Source organism: Hyperolius riggenbachi, chromosome 2, assembly GCF_040937935.1.
Source record: "Hyperolius riggenbachi isolate aHypRig1 chromosome 2, aHypRig1.pri, whole genome shotgun sequence".
NCBI classification, from domain to species: Eukaryota; Metazoa; Chordata; class Amphibia; order Anura; family Hyperoliidae; genus Hyperolius; species Hyperolius riggenbachi.
Genome location: NC_090647.1, coordinates 108768716 through 108789491, shown reverse-complemented (window position 1 = coordinate 108789491; position 20776 = coordinate 108768716). Strand labels below are relative to the sequence as shown.

At 43.2% G+C, this 20776-nt stretch overlaps 1 protein-coding gene across 2 annotated transcripts in view; it reads right to left on the bottom strand.

The window, feature by feature from the left end:
- The window catches only part of CALCOCO1 (calcium binding and coiled-coil domain 1), a 70104-nt gene that overhangs the window by 30390 nt on the left and 18938 nt on the right, over positions 1–20776 (bottom strand). For both annotated transcript variants that reach the window (XM_068267175.1, XM_068267176.1), the window contains exons 3-11: positions 19632–19728; positions 15649–15839; positions 11833–11991; positions 10534–10682; positions 8785–8875; positions 6491–6745; positions 4607–4732; positions 2993–3088; positions 156–261 (exon numbers count right to left, since the gene is read on the bottom strand). In XM_068267175.1, the coding sequence (XP_068123276.1) occupies positions 156–261; positions 2993–3088; positions 4607–4732; positions 6491–6745; positions 8785–8875; positions 10534–10682; positions 11833–11991; positions 15649–15839; positions 19632–19728 (1270 nt within the window). The remainder of the gene's footprint in view (positions 1–155; positions 262–2992; positions 3089–4606; positions 4733–6490; positions 6746–8784; positions 8876–10533; positions 10683–11832; positions 11992–15648; positions 15840–19631; positions 19729–20776) is intronic.

Sequence of the window (20776 nt, the reverse complement as noted above, 5' to 3'; positions counted from 1 at the left end):
AGTGTGAGGTATGACATGCAGCTTTCTATTTAACTGGTCTACCTCATAAAGTAATGGGCTATGGTTCATTTACTCCATAATCCTGGAGTGAATTAGTCAGTACAGCAAATCCATCAACAGTGGCATTATGAGTGTACAAGGGAATGAAGACATACTTAATGCTGTAGTGGTTTCCTCTTCAGTCACCTTCACTTCTCTCCACTTCTCATCAGCAAGCTTGTCCATACGTTCCTCCAGTCTCCTCATATACTGCATCATCTCCTGAGGGAGGAAACACTTCTCTTTACAGAATGCTTCATCATTTTGCTATGCTGCACACTTTTCCACGCAAGTTAAAATGCAGGCTTAGTTTTGTGGGTATAGTACAGCACGCCTGCCCTGTGACAAAATGTGATGTCAATAAAGCTAGCCATGCACGAGTTAAAAATGGCCCAATTAGGCACGCAACTGATCAGGTTGTCATAATCGATGTACTACCAAGTCCCCTGCATATATAGGTGGCTATAAGCGCTTCATTTTTTTCTTTTATCGACTAGATAAATCCAACTGTTTTTACTGCTTAAAGCGGAATGAAACCCAGCATTTCTTCTTTGCTTTAAAAGATTATTTACAGCAGATTATCTACTACCACCATTTATTTTTTACTAGAACAGCATTCAACTAGTTTAACCTAGGACTTACAAGCTCCCTGCAGAGAAAGCTGAACGCATCGGAACTGGAGATAACATTATCTTGTGTTTACATAATTGTATCAAGTGAGGAATGTAAACATGTCTCTGACTGTGCAGACACTCCTGAACACAGACAGACACTCAGAAAGCATTTCTACGTACATTACAATATGAATAAACCAGTTATGAATAAAATGCAAAGGCAGCTTTCAGAGCAGAAAAAATGTACTTTGGGAACTTGTAATTTCTAAATGAATAATAATACTTATGCACGAAAACAAATATGATAACCATATGGCATATAAAAAGTAGGAAAACATGTTTTTATTGAATATTATGTCAGAGTTTTATACCGCTTTAGCAGAAAAATTGTAAAGAATGAACCAATATACCATACACGTATGATTGGTTATCTAAAGATTTGAAAAAAGCGATTGAGCAATCTATCAGATATTGATAAGCAACATTTCCGAAAAAAAAAAAAATATGGCCCTTATTCAATTCACCTTTTTCTCCTCCATGATATTTATACACCTCATCAATAAAATGCCTTTAAAGCTGCCAGTAAGCAATATTTATATATAATTTTGACAGCACTTTGCAGTTATTTATTTGTAAAAAAATGTTTGGAATCATGTATGATTTTCTTCCACTTCTCACGTGTACACCACTTTGTATTGGTCTTTCACATGGAATTCCAATAAAATTGATTGTGGAAAACTTCAAGGGGGGCCAAATACTTTTGCAAACCACTGTATATGGAGCCATGCATGGCTACCAATGTGCAGGTGTGTGTGTGTGTTGGTGTGTGTGTTGGTGTGTGTGTGTGTGTGTGTGTGTTGGTGTGTGTGTTGGTGTGTGTGTGTGTGTGTGTGTGTGTTGGTGTGTGTGTTGGTGTGTGTGTGTGTGTGTGTGTGTGTGTGTGTGTGTGTGTGTTGGTGTGTGTGTGTGTGTGTTGGTGTGTGTGTGTGTGTGTGTTGGTGTGTGTGTGTTGGTGTGTGTGTGTGTTGGTGTGTGTGTGTGTGTTGGTGTGTGTGTGTGTGTGTTGGTGTGTGTGTGTGTGTGTGTTGGTGTGTGTGTGTGTGTGTTGGTGTGTGTGTGTGTGTGTGTGTGTGTGTTGGTGTGTGTGTTGGTGTGTGTGTGTGTGTGTTGGTGTGTGTGTGTTGGTGTGTGTGTGTTGGTGTGTGTGTTGGTGTGTGTGTGTGTGTGTGTGTGTGTGTGTGTGTTGGTGTGTGTGTGTGTTGGTGTGTGTTGGTGTGTGTGTGTGTTGGTGTGTGTGTGTGTTGGTGTGTGTGTTGGTGTGTGTGTGTGTTGGTGTGTGTTGGTGTGTGTTGGTGTGTGTGTGTGTGTGTGTGTGTGTGTGTGTGTGTGTGTGTGTGTGTGTGTGTGTGTGTGTGTGTGTGTATGACAGCCCAAAAGTTTGGAAACACCTTCTCATTCAGAGTTTTCTTTATTTTCATGACTATGAACATTGTAGATTCACACTGAAGGCATCCAAACTAAGATCATCAAGAGAATGCCAAGAGTGTGAAAAGCAGTAATCAAAGCAAAAGGTGGCTACTTTGAAGAACCTAGAATATGACATTATGGCCTCAATTCACTAAACTTATTTTCTGTCTTTAATAACTCTTCTAGAGCTGTTACCATGGTGATAAGGCATGTAGTATTCAGGAAACATTTTACCTCAGGCAAGCCTAAAGTTAACTCTTCTGTCTTTAAATTAACTCTCCAATCCTTAAAATAACTCCAGAGTTAAAGACAGGCTGTTAATTAGCTGCATGTGAAAATAACTACAGAGGAGGTAAATTAACTACAGAGGAGGTAAATTAACTACAGAGGAGGTAAATTAACTACAGGAGAGGTAACTTAAGGAATGAAGAGGTAAGATAACTCTCTCACGTGTGGAGGTAAGTTTTCTCTTGCCTTATTATCTCTAGCATGATCTTAGTGAATTGAGGCCATTTTGTCAGTTGTTTCACACTTTTTGGCTATGTACTATACTTCCACATGTGTTAATTCATAGTTTGGATGCCTTCAGTGTGAATCTACAATGTTCATAGTCATGAAAAGAAAGAAAACTCTTTGAATGAGAAGGTTGTGGTCTATATATTACATTAATGCAAACTTCCTATCATATGCATTAAAAAAAAGATTGAGAGTGCCACTCAAAATTTTAACAGCACAGTCCTAGGGGAAGATATACGGTAGGTAGATGGTGAAACAAAACAATGCAAACTAAACTAAAATCTTAAAATGTCTACTAATATATTCACAACATTTGTAAAGACAGATGAGATGGAATAAATGCCTACAGGTCTCACCTGTTTTTCCTCTCTTAGTTGTTCCTTTTCCATCTGAGCAACTTTCAGAGCTGATTTCAATTCACTTAACTCTCGCCTGCTTTCTGATAACTGAACCTTTCCAATAAAAGACAAACAAAAATCAAAACTAATAGCAAGGAAGGCAACCAATCATGATTTGGCTTATGATGAATCAAGATCTGCAACGGTTTGCTCTGGGCACTTGCTCAATTTTTGCTCCAGCTTTGTTTTCGTAAATGTTCTACTAATCCAAAACAGGTTATTGATGTTTACTAAGAAGTAGACAATTCTGTGCATTTGACAGTTACTCTCATAAGCATAATACTCTGGCAAGCGGACCAAGAAATGTTGGCTTAGGTAAAATCTCCTAATGAAAGTTCCAGGGAGGTTTTGCAATTATGGAACCAATATTTTTTTTCCCCAAAAGAATATTGTTATTATGTACAACAATATGAAAGCAATATGCAGTCTCAGAATATAAGTAAATGGAAATAAAAATGTCAGCCTCCATATCCCTCTCACCTCGGGTTCCCTTTAATAAGAAACTGTCTGAAAGTCGCTTTCTGTTTCCCAGTACAGCAAAAAATATGAGACTAATTTCTATGTTACTTATGTTTTATTTGCTATCAGATACATTTTGTCAGAAACTGAATGGTGTGTGGAGGGTTGTATGAAAGTCATTGGACCTAATTTTAAGTTTACATTAAAGAATAAAGAGACTTTATTTATCAAAGTGACAAAGTGATAAAATGTATTTGTTCAATGTAATAAATGTGTTGTTGGTTAAAATAAATGGAGGAACAGATTTGTTAATGTAAGGTACATTTTCTAAGGTTGATTGTGTAGTGTGCCACACATAGCCGTTATGGCACAGAGCACACCATACACATTTATGAATGAAAATGTATATATTATTACATCTAATTTATATCTTTTATTCAATATTTTTTGTTGTGACCGTGCCAAAATAGAACGTACGCTGGGCAGCACGGGGGCGTAATGGTTAGCGCTTTCGCCTTGCAGCGCTGGGTCCCCGATGCGAATCCCAGCCAGGTCAACATCTGCAAGGAGTTTATATGTTCTCCCCGTGTATGGGATTTCCTCTGGGTACTCTGGTTTCCTCCCACATCCCAAAAACATACAGATAAGTAGATTGGCTTCCCCCAAGATTGGCCAAAGACTACGATACGTACACTACACAATACATACATAGACATAGGAATTTGGTAGGGATCAGATTGTGAGAACCTCTGGGGGACAGTTAGTGACAAGACAATATACTCTGTACAGCGCTGAGTAATATGCTGGAGCTCTATAAATACTTAAATAAATAAATATGTGTGTGGTTACAAAAGTCACATTTTTAATTGAGCGAAAAAAATGATTACAATTTTCGAATCACAAAAAAATAAAATAAAATTGTAGTGTGTGGCCATCATTAGCCTTATATGCCGAGATTTAAATTGCTGGGTATACCTCAGGGTCACTTTTACGTAAAAAGCCCGATACATTTTACAGATAAAAGTATTATGAACACAGCTACAAGGCAAGGCTTTGATGCACACAGCTCCCCAGTATGGGTGACCAGCTCCAGATAGGGTGGCTGTCCTGTACCTGACATACATCCTTCTCCTGGTTTAGCTTGCACTGAAGTTTTTGCCTTTGGCTTCTTTCATCCTGTAAGCTGCTTTCTAATGTCATCTTTTCTGCTTTCAGATGTACAATCTGATCTCTCTTGGCCTATAATACAAAGATAAAAATAAAAACTTTTTAAAGTGAACCAAAGATCAAAAGAAATAAAGATACCTGGGGCTTCCTCCAGCCCCATAAGCTCGCCTGAGTCTCAAGCCATCTTCCCGCGTGCTGCCGTTCAGCTGCGATCAGGCCAAGTAACAGCTGGGTCTTCTGTGCATGCTCAGACCTCCTCCACATGCGTAGAAGACCCAGACTGGATGCGACTAAGCTGTTACCGGGGCTGATCACGGCTGAACGGCAAACCGCGGGAGGGCGGTGAGGGGCTCAGACGAGCTTATGAGGCTGGAGGAAGCCCTGGGTAAGTATGACATCTTTACTTCTTTTGATTTCTGGTACATTAAGTTTTCCTTCTCCAAAATGCTTATTTCTGATTGTATTGGTCAAGAATTTATTGTGCAGAAGAATCCTTCCTTTCCATGACTGAGCAAGAAGGATCAGTCTGGCCCGACTGCTGTCTGGATGTTACTGTAATACCACCACTCTCTCCCTTCTCCATAGACATATTAAAGAGGCCCTGTAGTGACATCCAGTAGAATGCAGAAAATTATTCAGGATACCCACTTTGAGGGCCCTTTTCCACTAGCAATCGCTAGCGTTCACGCTGAACGCTAGCGATTGCTGAATCGCAATTAGCGGCGATTCCCCGACGTTCGCGGCCGCGATTTTGCTATGCTATGCACTACATAGCAAAATCGCGGCAAAAGTCGCTCCGCGGCGCGATCGCGATCAAGTAAAAAACGAATCACGGTAGTGGAAATGACCTACCGCGATTCCTATGTTAAAAAGCAAACCGTAGCGATTGTAAAATCGCTAGCGGTTTGCGTTTTTGCGATTCAGCCAGCGCAAACGCGCTGGTGGAAAAGGGCCCTTACAGTAATTTCCCGGGTTCCAGTATTATATGTAGTTCCTATATCCATATATTGCTGCATTGGTATTGTATGTATTGGTGTGTAGCCCAGCCCCCCCCAGTGATTTTTAGCTATACATAATTCTCCTCCCAGAGCATTCTGGGAGACAAGTCGTTATTTTAACTGGCTTCTGAATTCTCAGAAATAAATATTCTGCAGAGCTGCACCTGGCAGTACTAAAGAAGTTGCCACATGTGATACGTTTCAGAACGTAAATCAGGGCGAGGAAAAATGGTACAATCGGCGAACACTGACTAAATGATTTATAAATAAATATTGTAAAAAATAAAATAAAAAAAAAAATAAGCCATTTTATGTTACATTATTTTCACTACAGTTCCTCTTTAAAGGACAACTATAGCGAGGGGTATGTGGAGGCTGCCATATTTATTTCCTTTTAAACAATACCAGTTGCCTGCTAGCCCTGAAGATCTATTTGGGTGCACTAGTGTCTGACTCACACTAGAAACAAGCAGGCAGCTAATCTTGTCAGATCTGACAATTTCAGAAACATCTGATCTGCTGTATGCTTGTTCAGGGTCTATGGCTGAAAGTATTAAAGGCAGAGGATCAGCGGGATAGTCAGGCAACTGGTATTCCTCAAAAGGAAAAAAGTATGGCAGCCTCCACATACCTCTCGCTACAGTTGTCCTTTAAAGAAACAATTTCAGAGCAAAGAATAATAACACTAAAATCAGACCCGGAGCAATTATGACAAAACAATGCACAAAATGTTTTTACCTCAGAGGATTTGACACAGATTTGGCATTTTCTTTACATAGCTTAGATGGCGTTCAATATACTACTTGACATTTAGGTATCAAACAGGACTTACCTCCATGCTGTGGTTCAGTGCAGTCTTCTCCTGCCACCACTGCCCCATTCCTTCCTTATAGCGGAGACTCAGGTCAGACACTTTGAGAGCCAGGTCCGCTGTTTCAAGGCGGCTTTTGTGCAGGTCAGAGATGGTGCGATCCCGAGTAGAAGAAACAGTAGCAAGTTCCTCTCCTAGCAGCATCACTTTCTGCTGACTGGCTGAGAGAACATCCTGGGTACAACGTAGCTTCTCACGCAGAGTATCTATCTGCAACTGTACAAGGACAAGCAAATTAGTAGCTCTAGCAATGACTGAAGGTAGCAGTGTGCCATGTAAAAGAAACATATCTAGCAGAAAGGCAGCCAGCTAGCCATTTTGTCACTCCAGGGAAGAAAACCTGTGGCGCCCCCCCCTCCTCCGCTAATGCAGCTGCATTTCACCAGAAAATAATCGTAATGTGTCAGCATTTCACCAGAAAGTAATCGTAATGCGTCACCGTTTCACCACAGCCAGTGACATGACTATGTACTCTGTAAAGTGCTGCAGAATACAGTAGGTCAGTGCTATATAAATACATAATAATAATATGGTAGGCCACTAGACTATGGTAGGGATTAGATTGTGAGCGCCTCTGAGGACAGTCAGTGACATAACTATGTGAAGACAAAGACATGATAACAGCACTATGAAATTAATGCACTATAATCTTCAAGAACCTGAGCTGAAGCTCAGGTTCAGAAAGAGATACTTAGCCAAAGAGAGGGAAGCCTCAGGATCCTATTGAGCTTTTGAGGCTTCCATCCGTGTCATCTGCTCTCCCACTACCAAGTGCAGACTCCACATCTGGATTGCGCTATTCTTCTGCGATGAGCATGGCTATGCATGTGCAGCTCCAGCTTACTGCACATGCGTGGCGGCTGCGCTGATGCCAGAAGAGGAGAGTAGCTGCGCATGGCAAGGGGGGGGGGGGACCGCAGAAGCAGAGAGAAGCCTCAATAGAATCCTGAGGCTTGCCTCTCTTTAGCTAAGTATGTTTCTGAACTCGAGCTTCAGCTCAGGTACACTAATACAGGACAATAAAGGCCCATACACACGTCTGATTTTCGCAAACGAAAATTGGACGTCCAATTGACCGGTCGTTGGGGCGTCAAATTGGGTGCGTATACAGTCTGTCGTTCAGCTGATAAGACTGGACTTGAGCGCTCCGTTTGGTGGTAACGACGAGAACAAGAGCAGCCGGCATATAATACCGCTGAGCTCCCGCAGCTTAAAGGGGCCATGCCGAGGGAGCATAAAAGGCAAAAAATTGCACCTTTGAACTGGATGGCGCTCTAGGTGAATTGCTGTAGTGCCTGTGCCCAAGGGCGCCCCTGAAGGCAGCATTGGAGAAGCAGTGTCAAATCCCCCACATCGCCTAAAGATCCAGCATGCCAGATCTTCAGGGTTGACCAGCCTAGGAGCACACTGTTTTCTTCCTCACACTGCCCAGTGGAAGCCACTCTGTTGTGTGCCGTAAGTCTTCCTTCCTCTCCTCCCTTCATAGCAACAGCACTCACACAAATTGTCACCTGAAGGATGGTCCTGATCCCTGCTAACGAGGCTTAAGTCTGTCCTGTGGTTTGAATATTCTCAGCTCTAAGTCAGATAGTGCCATATTTTCTATGCAATGTTGTGCTCCCATTGATTTAGCACAAACACTGGAAAATATATTGCAACACTATGTTAGAGTTTTGGTGAAAATCGCAGCACCCAGTTTGAGAACCCCTGGACTAGGTTGAATGTTTTACTGTCTCTAATCAGTGACAGCCGGTTAAGTGTCCCAGACTTAAAATACATGAACTATTGACATTTTTATATCACTACCCTGAGCTCAGAAGTTTTATTCTGCCAGGAAAACTTTTAAGGCTGTACTTTGCTGATGAGTGATGTTTATTATATTGCCGACAAGCAGAAGCTGGCACTACCATGCCTAGAAATTAACTCTTTCAAGCAGCAGAATAAAAAAAAAAAAAAAAAGTAAAACAGCCTGGTTTTCTACTGTACATACATATGTTTATCTCATCATGTCACGTCGCCTCGGGTATACTTTAGCATGGTGCCCTTGCGATTGCCAAAATGCATGTGCTCTGATAATATGATGCATGAACTCCATGCAGTGTGAATTATTCTGTTGGTACAGCACAGTAATAGATGCTCATTGGCAGATTCTGTACAGTAAAGCCAGGTGAAATTTTAGATCGCCAGCAAATGAACCGTAAAATACCTTACATAGGGCTTCACTAACATCAGGTGATCATGCCAAGCCTACACACCTGAGAGCGCTCCAGATCTGTAGTAGCGTCTGCAAGCCGCTGTTTTAACTCCCCTTTGTCTGTTTCTAGAGAGTCGTTTCTTGTCTTCAAACTGTAAAGCAATAAAAACCTGTAATCATATAATATCATTGCATCATAGTGTGGATTTCTTTTGGGTGCTCTGTACCCCCCATCGCACAATGTTTTGTATATTGCAGGTCTATACTTTTTGTAAAATATATTGACAGTGCCCATGTGGCTTCTGGCAGGCTGATCATAGCCCAGGGGATGGTGTCAGCGTTGCAGCGCCACCCGGTGGTGGTAAAGGGTTGTTTAAAGAGACGCTTCCATCACCCCTCTTCCACCAGCAGGCGGCGCTGCAACACTGACACCCCCCCTGGGTTACGATCACGTCATGTCATGTGATCGGAACTCAGAAGAGGATGTTGTCAGAGGAGAGGAGAAGCCGATCCAGCCACTCGGAACAGGTAAATATGACAGCTCCCTGCGCTGATCTGCATACCCTGCCAGGCTGGGGAAGGCACATCTCCCACCAACAAGCAAAAAAAAAAAAAAAAAAATCAGCCCCTCAGCACACATATAGATTTGTACTTGACATGCAGCCTATTGGCCCAATCAAAGTGCAGGCTTAAAAGGACACATCCGCGCACTAATAAAATAAATAAATCCACTTACCTGGGGCTTCCTCCAGCCCCTGCCAGCCGTCCTGTGCCCTCGCCGCAGTTCTGCTCCACACTGGTGGTCTGGAGTCCCCTCCGGCGAAAGATCCTCACTGTGCATGCGCGAGCGGCTCTCAGAGCTGCACTGACATCATCTGGACTGGACTGTGCAGGCGCAGTAGTTCTGCGCCTGCGCAGTACAGTCCAGATGATGTCAGCGCGACCAGTAAGACGCATCCTGGAGCGCAGAAGACACAAGAACCTGGCGAGGTTGGCTTCTCCACCGGAGGGTACTGGGAGCCACTGGAGCTGTGGCAAGGGCACAGGACGGCTCCCAGGGGCTGGAGGAAGCCTGAGGTAAGTGGATTTTTTATTTTAATGTTGCTCGGACCTTCCCTTTAAGTCTGTTAAAGCCAGTGGACCCACCAGGGCTCAGGGCAGGTTCAGTGGAGCGGCCATTACATAGAAGGAGCGCAAGTAAGCTAGCAGCACACACTACACTGCACTACCGTGTGTGGCGTGGGCATAACTCATGCTCTTCTCATTAAGCTCATAGTTAATAGCAAATTTAAAGTACAGTGCACCTAAATGGAGAAAAGAAAAAAAGTTACGTACTAACTTCAATAGCGGGAAAAGTCTGAATGGTCCAGAGACTTCCTAGATCCTCCAATAGCACATAGTTCCATTCTATACTTATTTCACTCGCAGTAGTCAAACAAGCTTCTTCTGGCCATGAGTACGGTCATGGATAAGTGCATCCGGACAGGGCAAGTGCAGGAAAAAAATCTGTGCACTAATGGCTTCATTCTACTGAGCATGCATACCCTTACTTGCACATGTCTAGTCCGGATACAACCATCCACGTGTTTGCTTGTGACCAGAAGAAATCTAATAGACTGCAACGAGTTATGTGGGTATAGAACGACCCTGAGTGGAAACCGTGGGCTGCAAGAAGATCCAGAAAGCGTACGGACTGTCCAGAGGCCACCCACTACTGAAGTATGTAACTTTTCACCCCCTCAGTCTAGGTGTAAAGTTGTAAAACTCAGAATATGTAGAAAATGAATAAGAAGAGTTTAATTGTTTGTACATCTCAGCCTCTTTCTCTTTTTCAAGCAGCTTGAAGCCCATAGCTTGGATGCCACCCTCAAGCTGCAGAATTCGCTCTCGGTGCTCAGTCTCCTTAATTCGAAGGGCATCGAGTTCTTCTCTTGATGTTCTCTCTTTTACTGAAAGATCCTAAAAAGAAAATCAAGAAGTGAGGTCAGTTCTGGAAAATCTGCTGCAATAGTAAACAGAATAAAAAAAATTTAATGGATACAGTGGCTTGCAAAAGTATTGGCCCCCTTGAAGCACCCATCAGGCAATGTCTATGGGCAACTGACTACGCGCAGACCAAAGGGAGCTGAATAATTATGCACACCCCACTTTGCAGTTATTGATTTGTAAAAAATGTTTGGAATGATGTATGATTTTCGATCCACTTCTCACATGTACACCACTTTGTATTCTTCTTTCATGTGGAATTCCAATAAAATTGATTCATGTTTGTGGCAGTAATGTGACAAAATGTGGAAAACTTCAAGGAGGCAGAATACTTTTGAAAGCCACTATATGTAAAACAAAAAGGCACAAAATAATATTATACAAAAAACAGATCTGTCATCTACATGTTTACCATTTACCTGCATATAGTGTTACACTGCAGCTAACATCTGGAAATATGCTTGAAGAAGGGGATTAGTTCCCCGAAAGCTTGCTTAAAGTGTACCAGAGCTGTAAAATTAAAAAGATTTTATACATACCTGGGGCTTCCTCCAGCCCCATCCACTCCAATCGCTCCCATGCCGCCGTCCTCCGCTGCCCGCAGCTACGGGAACTGGGTCCCCGCACTTCCGTCAGTCGGAGCCAGTCTGGCGTAAGAGAAGTGTGCCCTCTACGTATATCTCCAGCAGCTGCTGGAGAGATACGCAAAGAGCTCACTTCTCCTGCGTAGCTAGCTGCGACTGACGTCAGTGACGGGACCCGGTTCCCGAAGCTGTGGGCAGCGGAGGACGGCGGCGTGGGAGCGATCGGAGCGGATGGGGCTGGAGGAAGCCCCAGGTATGTATAAAATCTTTAATTTTACATCTCCGAGTCCCTTTAACTTAAATTAATAAGTGGGCCAATAAAAAGGTATTCTTTTTACAAAACTTTGTGTTTTCTACCTACACTGTTGCCATAGTAAACAGATTTCTAGTTTTCCAAGTAAAAATAAATTCTGGATAGTTACTCTGGGCTCTTTTTCTTCTATATTCTATAGGAACACGTCTATCCATGTTAGCATCTGCAGATGCTCAGTAGCTGAGGGCAACCACTTGTACCCTCAGGAAAAGAAGAAAGTCTCTACCTGGTATTGCAGGCTAAGTTTGGCATGTTTGTTATCTAGAGTCTCCAGGGCCTCCCCCATCTCCTGGACCTTCTTCTTTAGAGAGCTCACTTCCTCTTCCAGCGCAAGTTTAACCCTCATGAGGTCATTGCGCTCCTGCTGTGAGAACTCCAACTGTTGCTGTAAGAACAAGGTGATCATAAAAGAGGTCACATCATGCTACAATGTTGTTTACATTAATCAGTATGTAAAAATATGACATTTATTGCTACTGTAAAATACATGTCTCTACACATTCCAAATAAAATTAGCTTCCAGTGGATGATTTTTACCACAACCTTGTAATCTGCTCACTTAGCCAATAAAAGGTATCATTTTCTGCTTCAACTAATAGCCAACATGGTACAACACTCTGCTAGTTTCCAGGTATATAATATGGTTTTAAGATAACGTGCCAAAATGAGTTTATACAGGGCTGTGGAGTCGGCACAAAAATCATCCGACTCCTCAGATTATGAATCCACCAACTCTGACTCCAGGTACCCAAAATTACTCCAACTCCTTAGTCTAATACTTATCAGGGCTGTGGAGTTGGTACAAACATCATCTGGCTCCTCAATTAATGAAAGCACCGACACCAACTCCTGGTACCCAAAATTGCTCCGACTCCACAGCCCTGGTTTAGCAAGTTGAATAAATGCAGATTCAATGGGTGTTAGTAAAGACTTGCCTACTATCTGCACTTTTATTTGTGGTCTGTCGTTCACAAGTCCATTATTCCCATCCCTACCCTGCCCATGGAAGCCACTCTGTCATTCCCATCATCCCAACTCCCTTCTTCATACACACAAAATGTGATGCTTGGCTGTTGTCTAGTGACATGTCTGTTAACCTCCCTGGCGTTCTATTAAGATCGCCAGGGCTGCTGCGGGAGGGTTATTTTTTAACCACTTGCCGACCGCACGCTTATACCGTGCGTCGGCAAAGTGGCAGCTGCAGGACCAGCTGCAGGCTGATTAATCAGGAAGCAGCCGCTCGCGCGAGCGGCTGCTTCCTGTCAAATCACGGCGGGGGGCTCCGTGAATAGCCTGCGGGCCGCCGATGGCGGCTCGCAGGCTAAATGTAAACACAAGCGGAAATAATCCGCTTTGTTTACATTGTACGGCGCTGCTGCGCAGCAGCGCCGTAAGGCAGACGGCGGTCCCCGGCCAATCAGCGGCCGGGGATCGCCGCCATGTGACAAGGGACGTCCTGTCACTGGCTGCACAGGACGGATAGCGTCCTGTGCAGCCCGGATCTCCGGGGAAGGGAGGTAGGAGAGGGAGGGGGAGAATGTCGCCGCGGAGGGGGGCTTTGAGGTGCCCCCCCCGCAACATGCCTGCACGCAGACGCGATCAGACCCCCCCTGCACATCATCCCCATAGGGGGGAAAAAGGGGGGGCGATCTTATCGCTCCTGATCTGTACTGGGGGCTGCATAGCCCACCCAGCACAGATCACATAATACAGCGCTGGTCCTTAAGGGGGGGGTAAAGGGTGGGTCCTCAAGTGGTTAATAAAAAAAAAAACTATTACATGCAGCCAACTAAAAGTTGGCTGCATGAAAGCCCACCAGAGGGCGCTCCCGATGCGCAATGAGCGGCCTTCCTTGTTTCGCGGAGTGACGTCATGGACGTCAGCCGACGTCTTGACGTCAGCCGCCTCCGATCTAGCCCTTAGCACTGGCCGGAACTGTTTGTTCCGGCTGCGCTGGGCTCGGGCGGCTGGGGGGACCCTCTTTTTCGCCGCTGCACGGGGCAGGTCGCTGCGCTGCGGCGGCGATCAGGTAGCACACGCGGCTGGCAAAGTGCCGGCTGCGTGTGCTACTTTTTATTTGAGCAAAATCGGCCCAGCAGGGCCTGAGCGGCACCCTCCGGCGGTAATAGACGAGCTGAGCTCGTCCAGACCGCTAAGGAGGTTAAAGGAATACTATCGATTCACATATTTTTTTCAATTGACACAGGAATTGTTTGGGAAGTACTGCTTATTACTGGTGTATACATTTTAGTAGCAACCTCTTTGTTTACTGTTATCAAAATACTTTCAAACTTTACTGACTCCAAAACTGACCGCAGACTGAGCCATGAGGAGAGGGGAAATTCCCATCACACTTGATCAGTTAACTCTATGTGTAACTCTGCGTGTGACAGAGAGAGAGAGAGCTCCCAACAGCTGCATCTCCTGTGTCCTGTCCTGTGTTTCTGACTGAAGTGTCTGAAGAGAGCAGAGGAAATGTAACTAATTGTCACAGCTTTTCATACTGTTTTTTCTTTCAGAGTTTGATATGTTTGATATTTGCTTTCTGTAGTCTGCTATGCAACTCTGGCTGTGCATTGAAGCAGACACCCCCTTCTGCAATTGATTTGTCCCAATATAGCTAAATCTTACCCTCAATAAATTACAGATTTTGCCTCTGATATTTAACATGAAAAGTAGGAAAATGTTTACGCAGCTACTTAGACATTATTTGTACATTGTCATTTTAGAACACTTGGTTATTGATAATATTCCTTTAAGAATTGGGATCCCTGCAGGACTAAATTCCATCCTGTTGGGCGACACAAACTGAGGGAAAATTGTGCATGTGTATACATGTGAAGTTCAAGTAGTGTATGACTCCTACGAGGCACCATATATGGGCTTGTACACATTGATATTTCTACTAAAGTAGGGATATCACTTTAAAAAAAAAAAGTAAACTAAGCAGTTTCTCTAACCATGTGGCAAAACGCCCTATTTGAATAGTTCAAGTGATAAGCAAAGAAAAATATGCTTGCAATACATGTTTGAAGGGCAATTGTGTTATCTTTAAACACAAAACAATGCCTTGCAAAAAAGCTGCTTTACATTGTTAATATGGGAGTGTCAATGAAAAAGCTTCTGCAAATCTATTTCAAAGTGGACCTGAACTCTTGCACAGGACATAAGGAAAATAGAGAAATGCACACTGTATGTATTTAGAGAGTTTAGCCTGTCTAATCCCCCCCCTTATCTGTGACTAATCACAACTGTAATTTGATGTTTGAGGCTGCATGTCAAGTGCAAAACCAGTGATGAAATCTGGTGCAAACCAGGTGCAGAAGTTGCTCAGCGTGACCAATAAGAATCCTTGATTTGAGGCTTTGCGCCCATTTTTGCATCAGTTCTGCTCCAGTTTTCCTTGAACTAGTTTTGATAATTCTTCACCATGAATCATTTAGGGAGTTTTAATTAACTTTTCAATACTAATATTTAAGATTTGCATGCAAGCCTGGACTTTTTGAACATGTGACTACTCGGACTGCTGTCTCTACAACTCTTGAGCTGTATGGTCTGAAGAATTTGCATGCAAGATTATTTGCACACTACAAATGCCCATTTGTATATGAAAATCCCGAGCTTGTAGGTCCCCCTTGATCATGGGGACTCCTTTGCATTACTTTCACCTCCCAATTGAGTGTCATATACGTTCATTTAGGGGCTTATGTGCTACAGATGAGTTTCACTGTTGTGTTTACATGCATTAATAGGTGAACAAGCAAAAATGTTGTGATGTATAGTCGCTAATAATTTTTTTTTTTTTTTTAACTTTTCATGTAAACTCTATTTTGTTAAAGGGTCTGAAATGATTTATAATGAGTCATAGGCCTAGAATATTGTCCTGACATTTGCACATAGTGTGTATGCTTTTGGGGCTTTTATTTAGCTTATCCTGGAGTTCTCCTTTAAGGTTGATAAACAGTTTTGGGAGTCCGTTTCAGCCGGTTACTCAGGACATGCAGAACCGTATAGTGTTCATCTGTACATACTATTCAATTACCTGCAAGAAGGTAGATTTTGGAACAACCAATATCATGTCCAAAGAAGCCTCTTCATCCTCCAAGGTGACCAGATCATCCATGGGACGCGGCTCTCGGAACACAAAAGGCTCACTGATCCCCTTGATGTTCCCTTGCTGATCCACATAGCGGAAATGGTACTGCTGCTCACTAGGGTGTGGAAGGTAATAGGCTGCAAGGGAAAGTGCACATTGGATCTGTTATTTCCAGTAATAACATGATAGATTGGCTAGTAGGGCATTACTCTCACAACAATGGCCATAAAACATTGGCTATTAAAAACATTCATACCCATTTACCCCAAAACTAAGACCTGGGCCTGAATAGATTGTTTGAGCAATACGATAACCTTCTGGGCCATCTAACCATTACTAATGAGCTATATGATAGATACTTGTATGCACTGCACCATACTCCTATCATGTTACTAGTAACAGCATCTAATAATCAGTCGCAATGAGCTATTTGATAGATACCTGTATGTAGTGCGCTTTCATTTATTATGTTACCTCATATGCTGCAATATATAATAATCAGTATAGTAGTATGCACTGCACTGTATTCTGCTGCTATGTATATACTGTATGTTGTATGTCAGATACGCTGCCAGTTACACGTAGGATGCCATTATTTATACATTTGTTATTTAGTGGTACAGCCTAACCAGCAAGCTCATGGTGAACCAGAACTCATTGGAGTGTGTGAGGGGCTACAATGGTCCTAAAAGAGTTCTGGTTCACCATGAGCTTGCTAGTTAGTCTGTTCCTCTCGGTGTTACAAATCCTACTCCATAGAGTCAAATTAATCCATGCCATGCACTGATGAGGATCAAACAATCCGAAACAGTCTGTATGCATGTTGGATTATTATGGCTCTGTACAAATTAACAAGCTGACACATCATTGCATTCCAGCGGTTCTGAAGGTGTGTTTAGCATTCGAAGGGCAACAATGGTTAATTTGCATATATTCAGCAGTGATGCAATGGGAGACATCTCAAGCTCACTCCAACCTGAATTATCGCAAATACTTTCTGTTTTAAGAAAGCAAACTATTGTTTTTATTTAGTGGTATGAGATAAAGCAATCTTTTTTTCTACTCTTTTAACATTGACTTTACACACTTTGAAGATATAGAATTATCACCAGTGGCGTAGCTAAGGAGCGGTGGGCCCTGATGCAAGTTTTACATTGGGCCCAACCCCCCTCCCTCCCGAGTACTGTATACATAACAATTGATACAGCGCACCAAAGCCTGCCAATGGTAACTACAGTGTCAGAGGTGCAAGAAGGGTGTGGAAAGCAGTTTTTTAATGATGAACACTATTCAAAGTATCTATAGAAGTGATTATTATGAGCACAGGACCAATAGAGAGCTAATACTGCAGTTGAGGGAGGGCCCCGATGCAGTCGCAACCTGCGCACCCCCTATTGCTATGCCCCTGATTATCACCATGCACCTTACCTACTATGCAAAAGTTACCTATTAGGGCCAGTGCACACCAACAAGCGGTAGCGTAATCACAAACGCTCAGCGCTTTTTGAAGTGGTTTTTTAAGGCGACTCTAGGCATGTGCCGAATGATTTTTTATCTATACTAGCGATTTTTGGAGTGTTTTTGTGTAGCATTTTTTATGTACAGTACAGGAGAAAAGCGCGATATAAATGTTCTGTGTCTTGTCTACGGTTGAAAGGTTGCATTACAGAACCGGCTACAGCTGGACAAATCACATAGCATGAAACATGTTTTCTACATGCTGATAAAATGGATATGAATTAGATATAGTATGCTAAAATGTAGGTGTGCCCTGCTGCTAATCATGTGTATCATGTATGTATTGATGCGCTTATGGTTTTATTACTGTGATTATGTGGTTTTAGTTTCCAGTTTACCCGCTAAGAAATACTGCTGCTGTATACAATACCATCCAGGGTTTAGATTGAGTGTGGTGACTGATTGAGGGTTTTCTTCCAACTAGGGGTCCGTTGGTAGGATCTAAATCAGGGGTCTCAAACTCAATTTACCTGGGGGCCGCAGGAGGCAAAGTCAGGATGAGGCTGGGCTGTATAAGCGATTTCACAATCCCGGCGCATCGCCGCCTCTCCCCGCCCCTCTCACTCTTCCTTCACAGAGAGGGGCGGGGAGAGGCGGCGATCTGTGCGGCGATTGATGTCAGGAGGGGCAGAGCTGAAGCTTAAAGCTCTGCCCCTTCCAAGAAATGCCGGCGGATTGCCCCCCGGGCGATTTGGGGGATCTGCAGCCCTCGTCTAGCGGCGGGGATGCGGCGGATTACTTGGGAGCACTGAAGCGAAGTATAGGAAAGCTTTTGCCGGCGAGGGCCACAAAATATTGTATCAAGGGCCGCAAATGGCCCGCGGGCCGCGAGTTTGAGACCCCTGATCTAAATCATCATATTTATTTGTACTTTTACTAGGTTTATTTTAAATGTATCTATTTATGTAACTGTAAACTCTTCATGTACTGCTCTGACAGCCACCTCCTACACACCAAGGAGACCGTGGCTAGGTAGGTGGGTCAATGGGAGGGGTAATAAACACAGTTATCATGTGTGGCAAGCGTGCTTACCACCTCTGATATGTCACACATTGTGACAAACCGCATAGTAAAGAGTCCAGGGATGCACGTAGATTCTACTACACTTAGGGCTGGTGCAGACCAGAAGAGGTTTTCGGAGCGCTTTGTGATTTTAAAAGCTCTTGCTAATGTTATCCTATGTGTGTGTGTGCACACTGGAGTGATGTGATTTTGTGAAAATCCCCCATAGCAGTGCATTAGCAAGAGCTTTTAAAATCTCTAGTGTTTAAAAAGCTCTTGTGTTGTGCACCTGCCTTTGACTGGAGACAGCTGTTATGGAGTATCGATGTGAACGATCAAACCTATTTGTAAGAAAGCCAACATTGTTATATGCCTCTCTTACAAGTCATTATTGTGTACGCTTTTTCTTTTGGGGGACCTTGGGATGATGGGGCTACTTACCACTATGCCACAATATATAGTTATAAGAAGGGTTTCTGACAGGTGGACTGGTTGTGCGCACTATCGCTAGTTTTAAACACCTCTACTTGTGGCTGCAGTTGCTGTGGTTTGCCAATCAGAATCCCAACAGCTGAAACCCTACTGGTTGCTCTGAGCAACGGCTTCAGTTTTGTTTCAACCTCCTTTCATTGGCCTTGATAAATCTGCCCCATCATCTCCTCAGAGTGCAAACTCACTCACTGCAGTTCTCACTCACTTTCAGTTACTCCTGGATGGTGGAACGTTACCGTCTGGAAGATACTGCATATAGATCCAAAGTCCATGTATACAGAACAAGCGACCTTTAACACTGTGCATATTTACACTAGTTTATTTAGGAATGCAATACAAAGAGTAAGAAGGATGTGCAAAGTGCAGTAATCTATAGCAACTAGAGTTTATCTGTCAGAGCAATGCACTCTTTAGAAAGCGGTTCTTTTGGTCTCTGTACTTTACTGACAGAGTTCATCACCAAATATTGATAACCTTACTAGGCAGTGTGTTAATGCCCATGCTGCTTTGCAATCGGCCATGGCGGACAATCTTAACCACCTTGGCCGAGAACTGGGCAGTCAGACCAGCGTGGGTGCAGTGGTGCAAAGCCGACCACTAAAGATCCGGTATGTTGGATCTTTAGCGATGCCAGACACCCGCGGATTACACGATTGCATTGTTCTCGCTGCAGCTCAGCCCGCCTGAAACCGCTCAGTCGCATTCACTTGTTGTTCCTCAGCCACCCTCACATAGCATCATACATGTAGTCAGCCAGAAACGTATGAGGCGTATGGTCGGCGTCTTTAGCTTTGCATCCAGTAGACTGTTGCAGATCGTCGTCAGGTGAGTATGTAACGTTTGACTTATAAAACTTGCCTAGCTAAAGAGCTGTACACAATGGGGGATATCTATCTAATGGAATATAAATTACTAACCTTGAAACTGCACACTGCAATGGGATGTCAGTCCATCTGCAGAAGATTCCGAAGCCCAGACAAAGGTGTTGTAGTCTCGTATAGAAGAGCTGCCTACCTGTTACGGAATAAATGCACCCAGTATGTCAACAGTGTAGTTTTCACAAAGCACCTTCAAAGCAAAGGCATGGTGAAGAATTTACTATTGCTGTATGCCTAAAGTGAACAGATTCCCTGCATAACATAACAGACCTTTTAAAATAAACCCCATGAACAAGTCTACCGAAAGCTGTGATGGATGAAGCAAGCAGAAGCAAAATAAACCTCATTGCCAAAATAATAATCATATCACTTCATTAAAGAGGAACTCCAGTGAAAATAATGTAATGAACAAAAGTGCTTAATTTAAAAATTAAAAATTTTTACAATAATTATGTATAAATGATTTAGTCAGTGTTTGCCCATTGTAAAATCTTTCCTCTTCCTGATTTACATTCTGACATTTATCACATGGTGACATTTTTACTGCTGGCAGGTGATGTCACTGGAAGTAGCTGCTGTTTTTTCCCACAATGCAACAAGGCTCCCACAGTGTGATGTCAGTACCTAGGTGCTGACATCACACTGTGGGAGGGGTTTCACCATAATATCAGCCATACAGAGGCCCCTGATGATCCGTTTGTAAAAAGGAAAATATTTCTCATGGGAAAGGGGGTATTAGCTACTTATTGGGATGAAGCTCAATCCTTAGTTACAGTTTCTCGTTAATATTTGAATTTGCTTATAGCTAACATTAAGTAACCTTATGTCCCTGGTAGCCCCTTAGTTTTAGTTAAATAAATAATACTAGTATTAAGAAGTTTTTTATTTTCTTAAATCCTGTCTGACCTTCACCCAGAAGCCAAACATGCTCCCTCCTATCACCACCCAGCAACTAATTGTGCGGCTCCCCACCACCGTTCCATTCTCTTTTGGGGAACTAGCTGGGTGAAAATGGGAGGAGGAGCTTTTGGTTTTTGGCTGATAGGCAAGCTTAAAGGTCAGCTATCATAAACTATATTTTTCTCAGGATGCCATTAATGAACAGGAGTGACTATGTACTAAAAGACTGTAGCTTTAAAAATAAATGAGTGGCCCCTTTCCCCGTGCTATACCTGCAGAACACT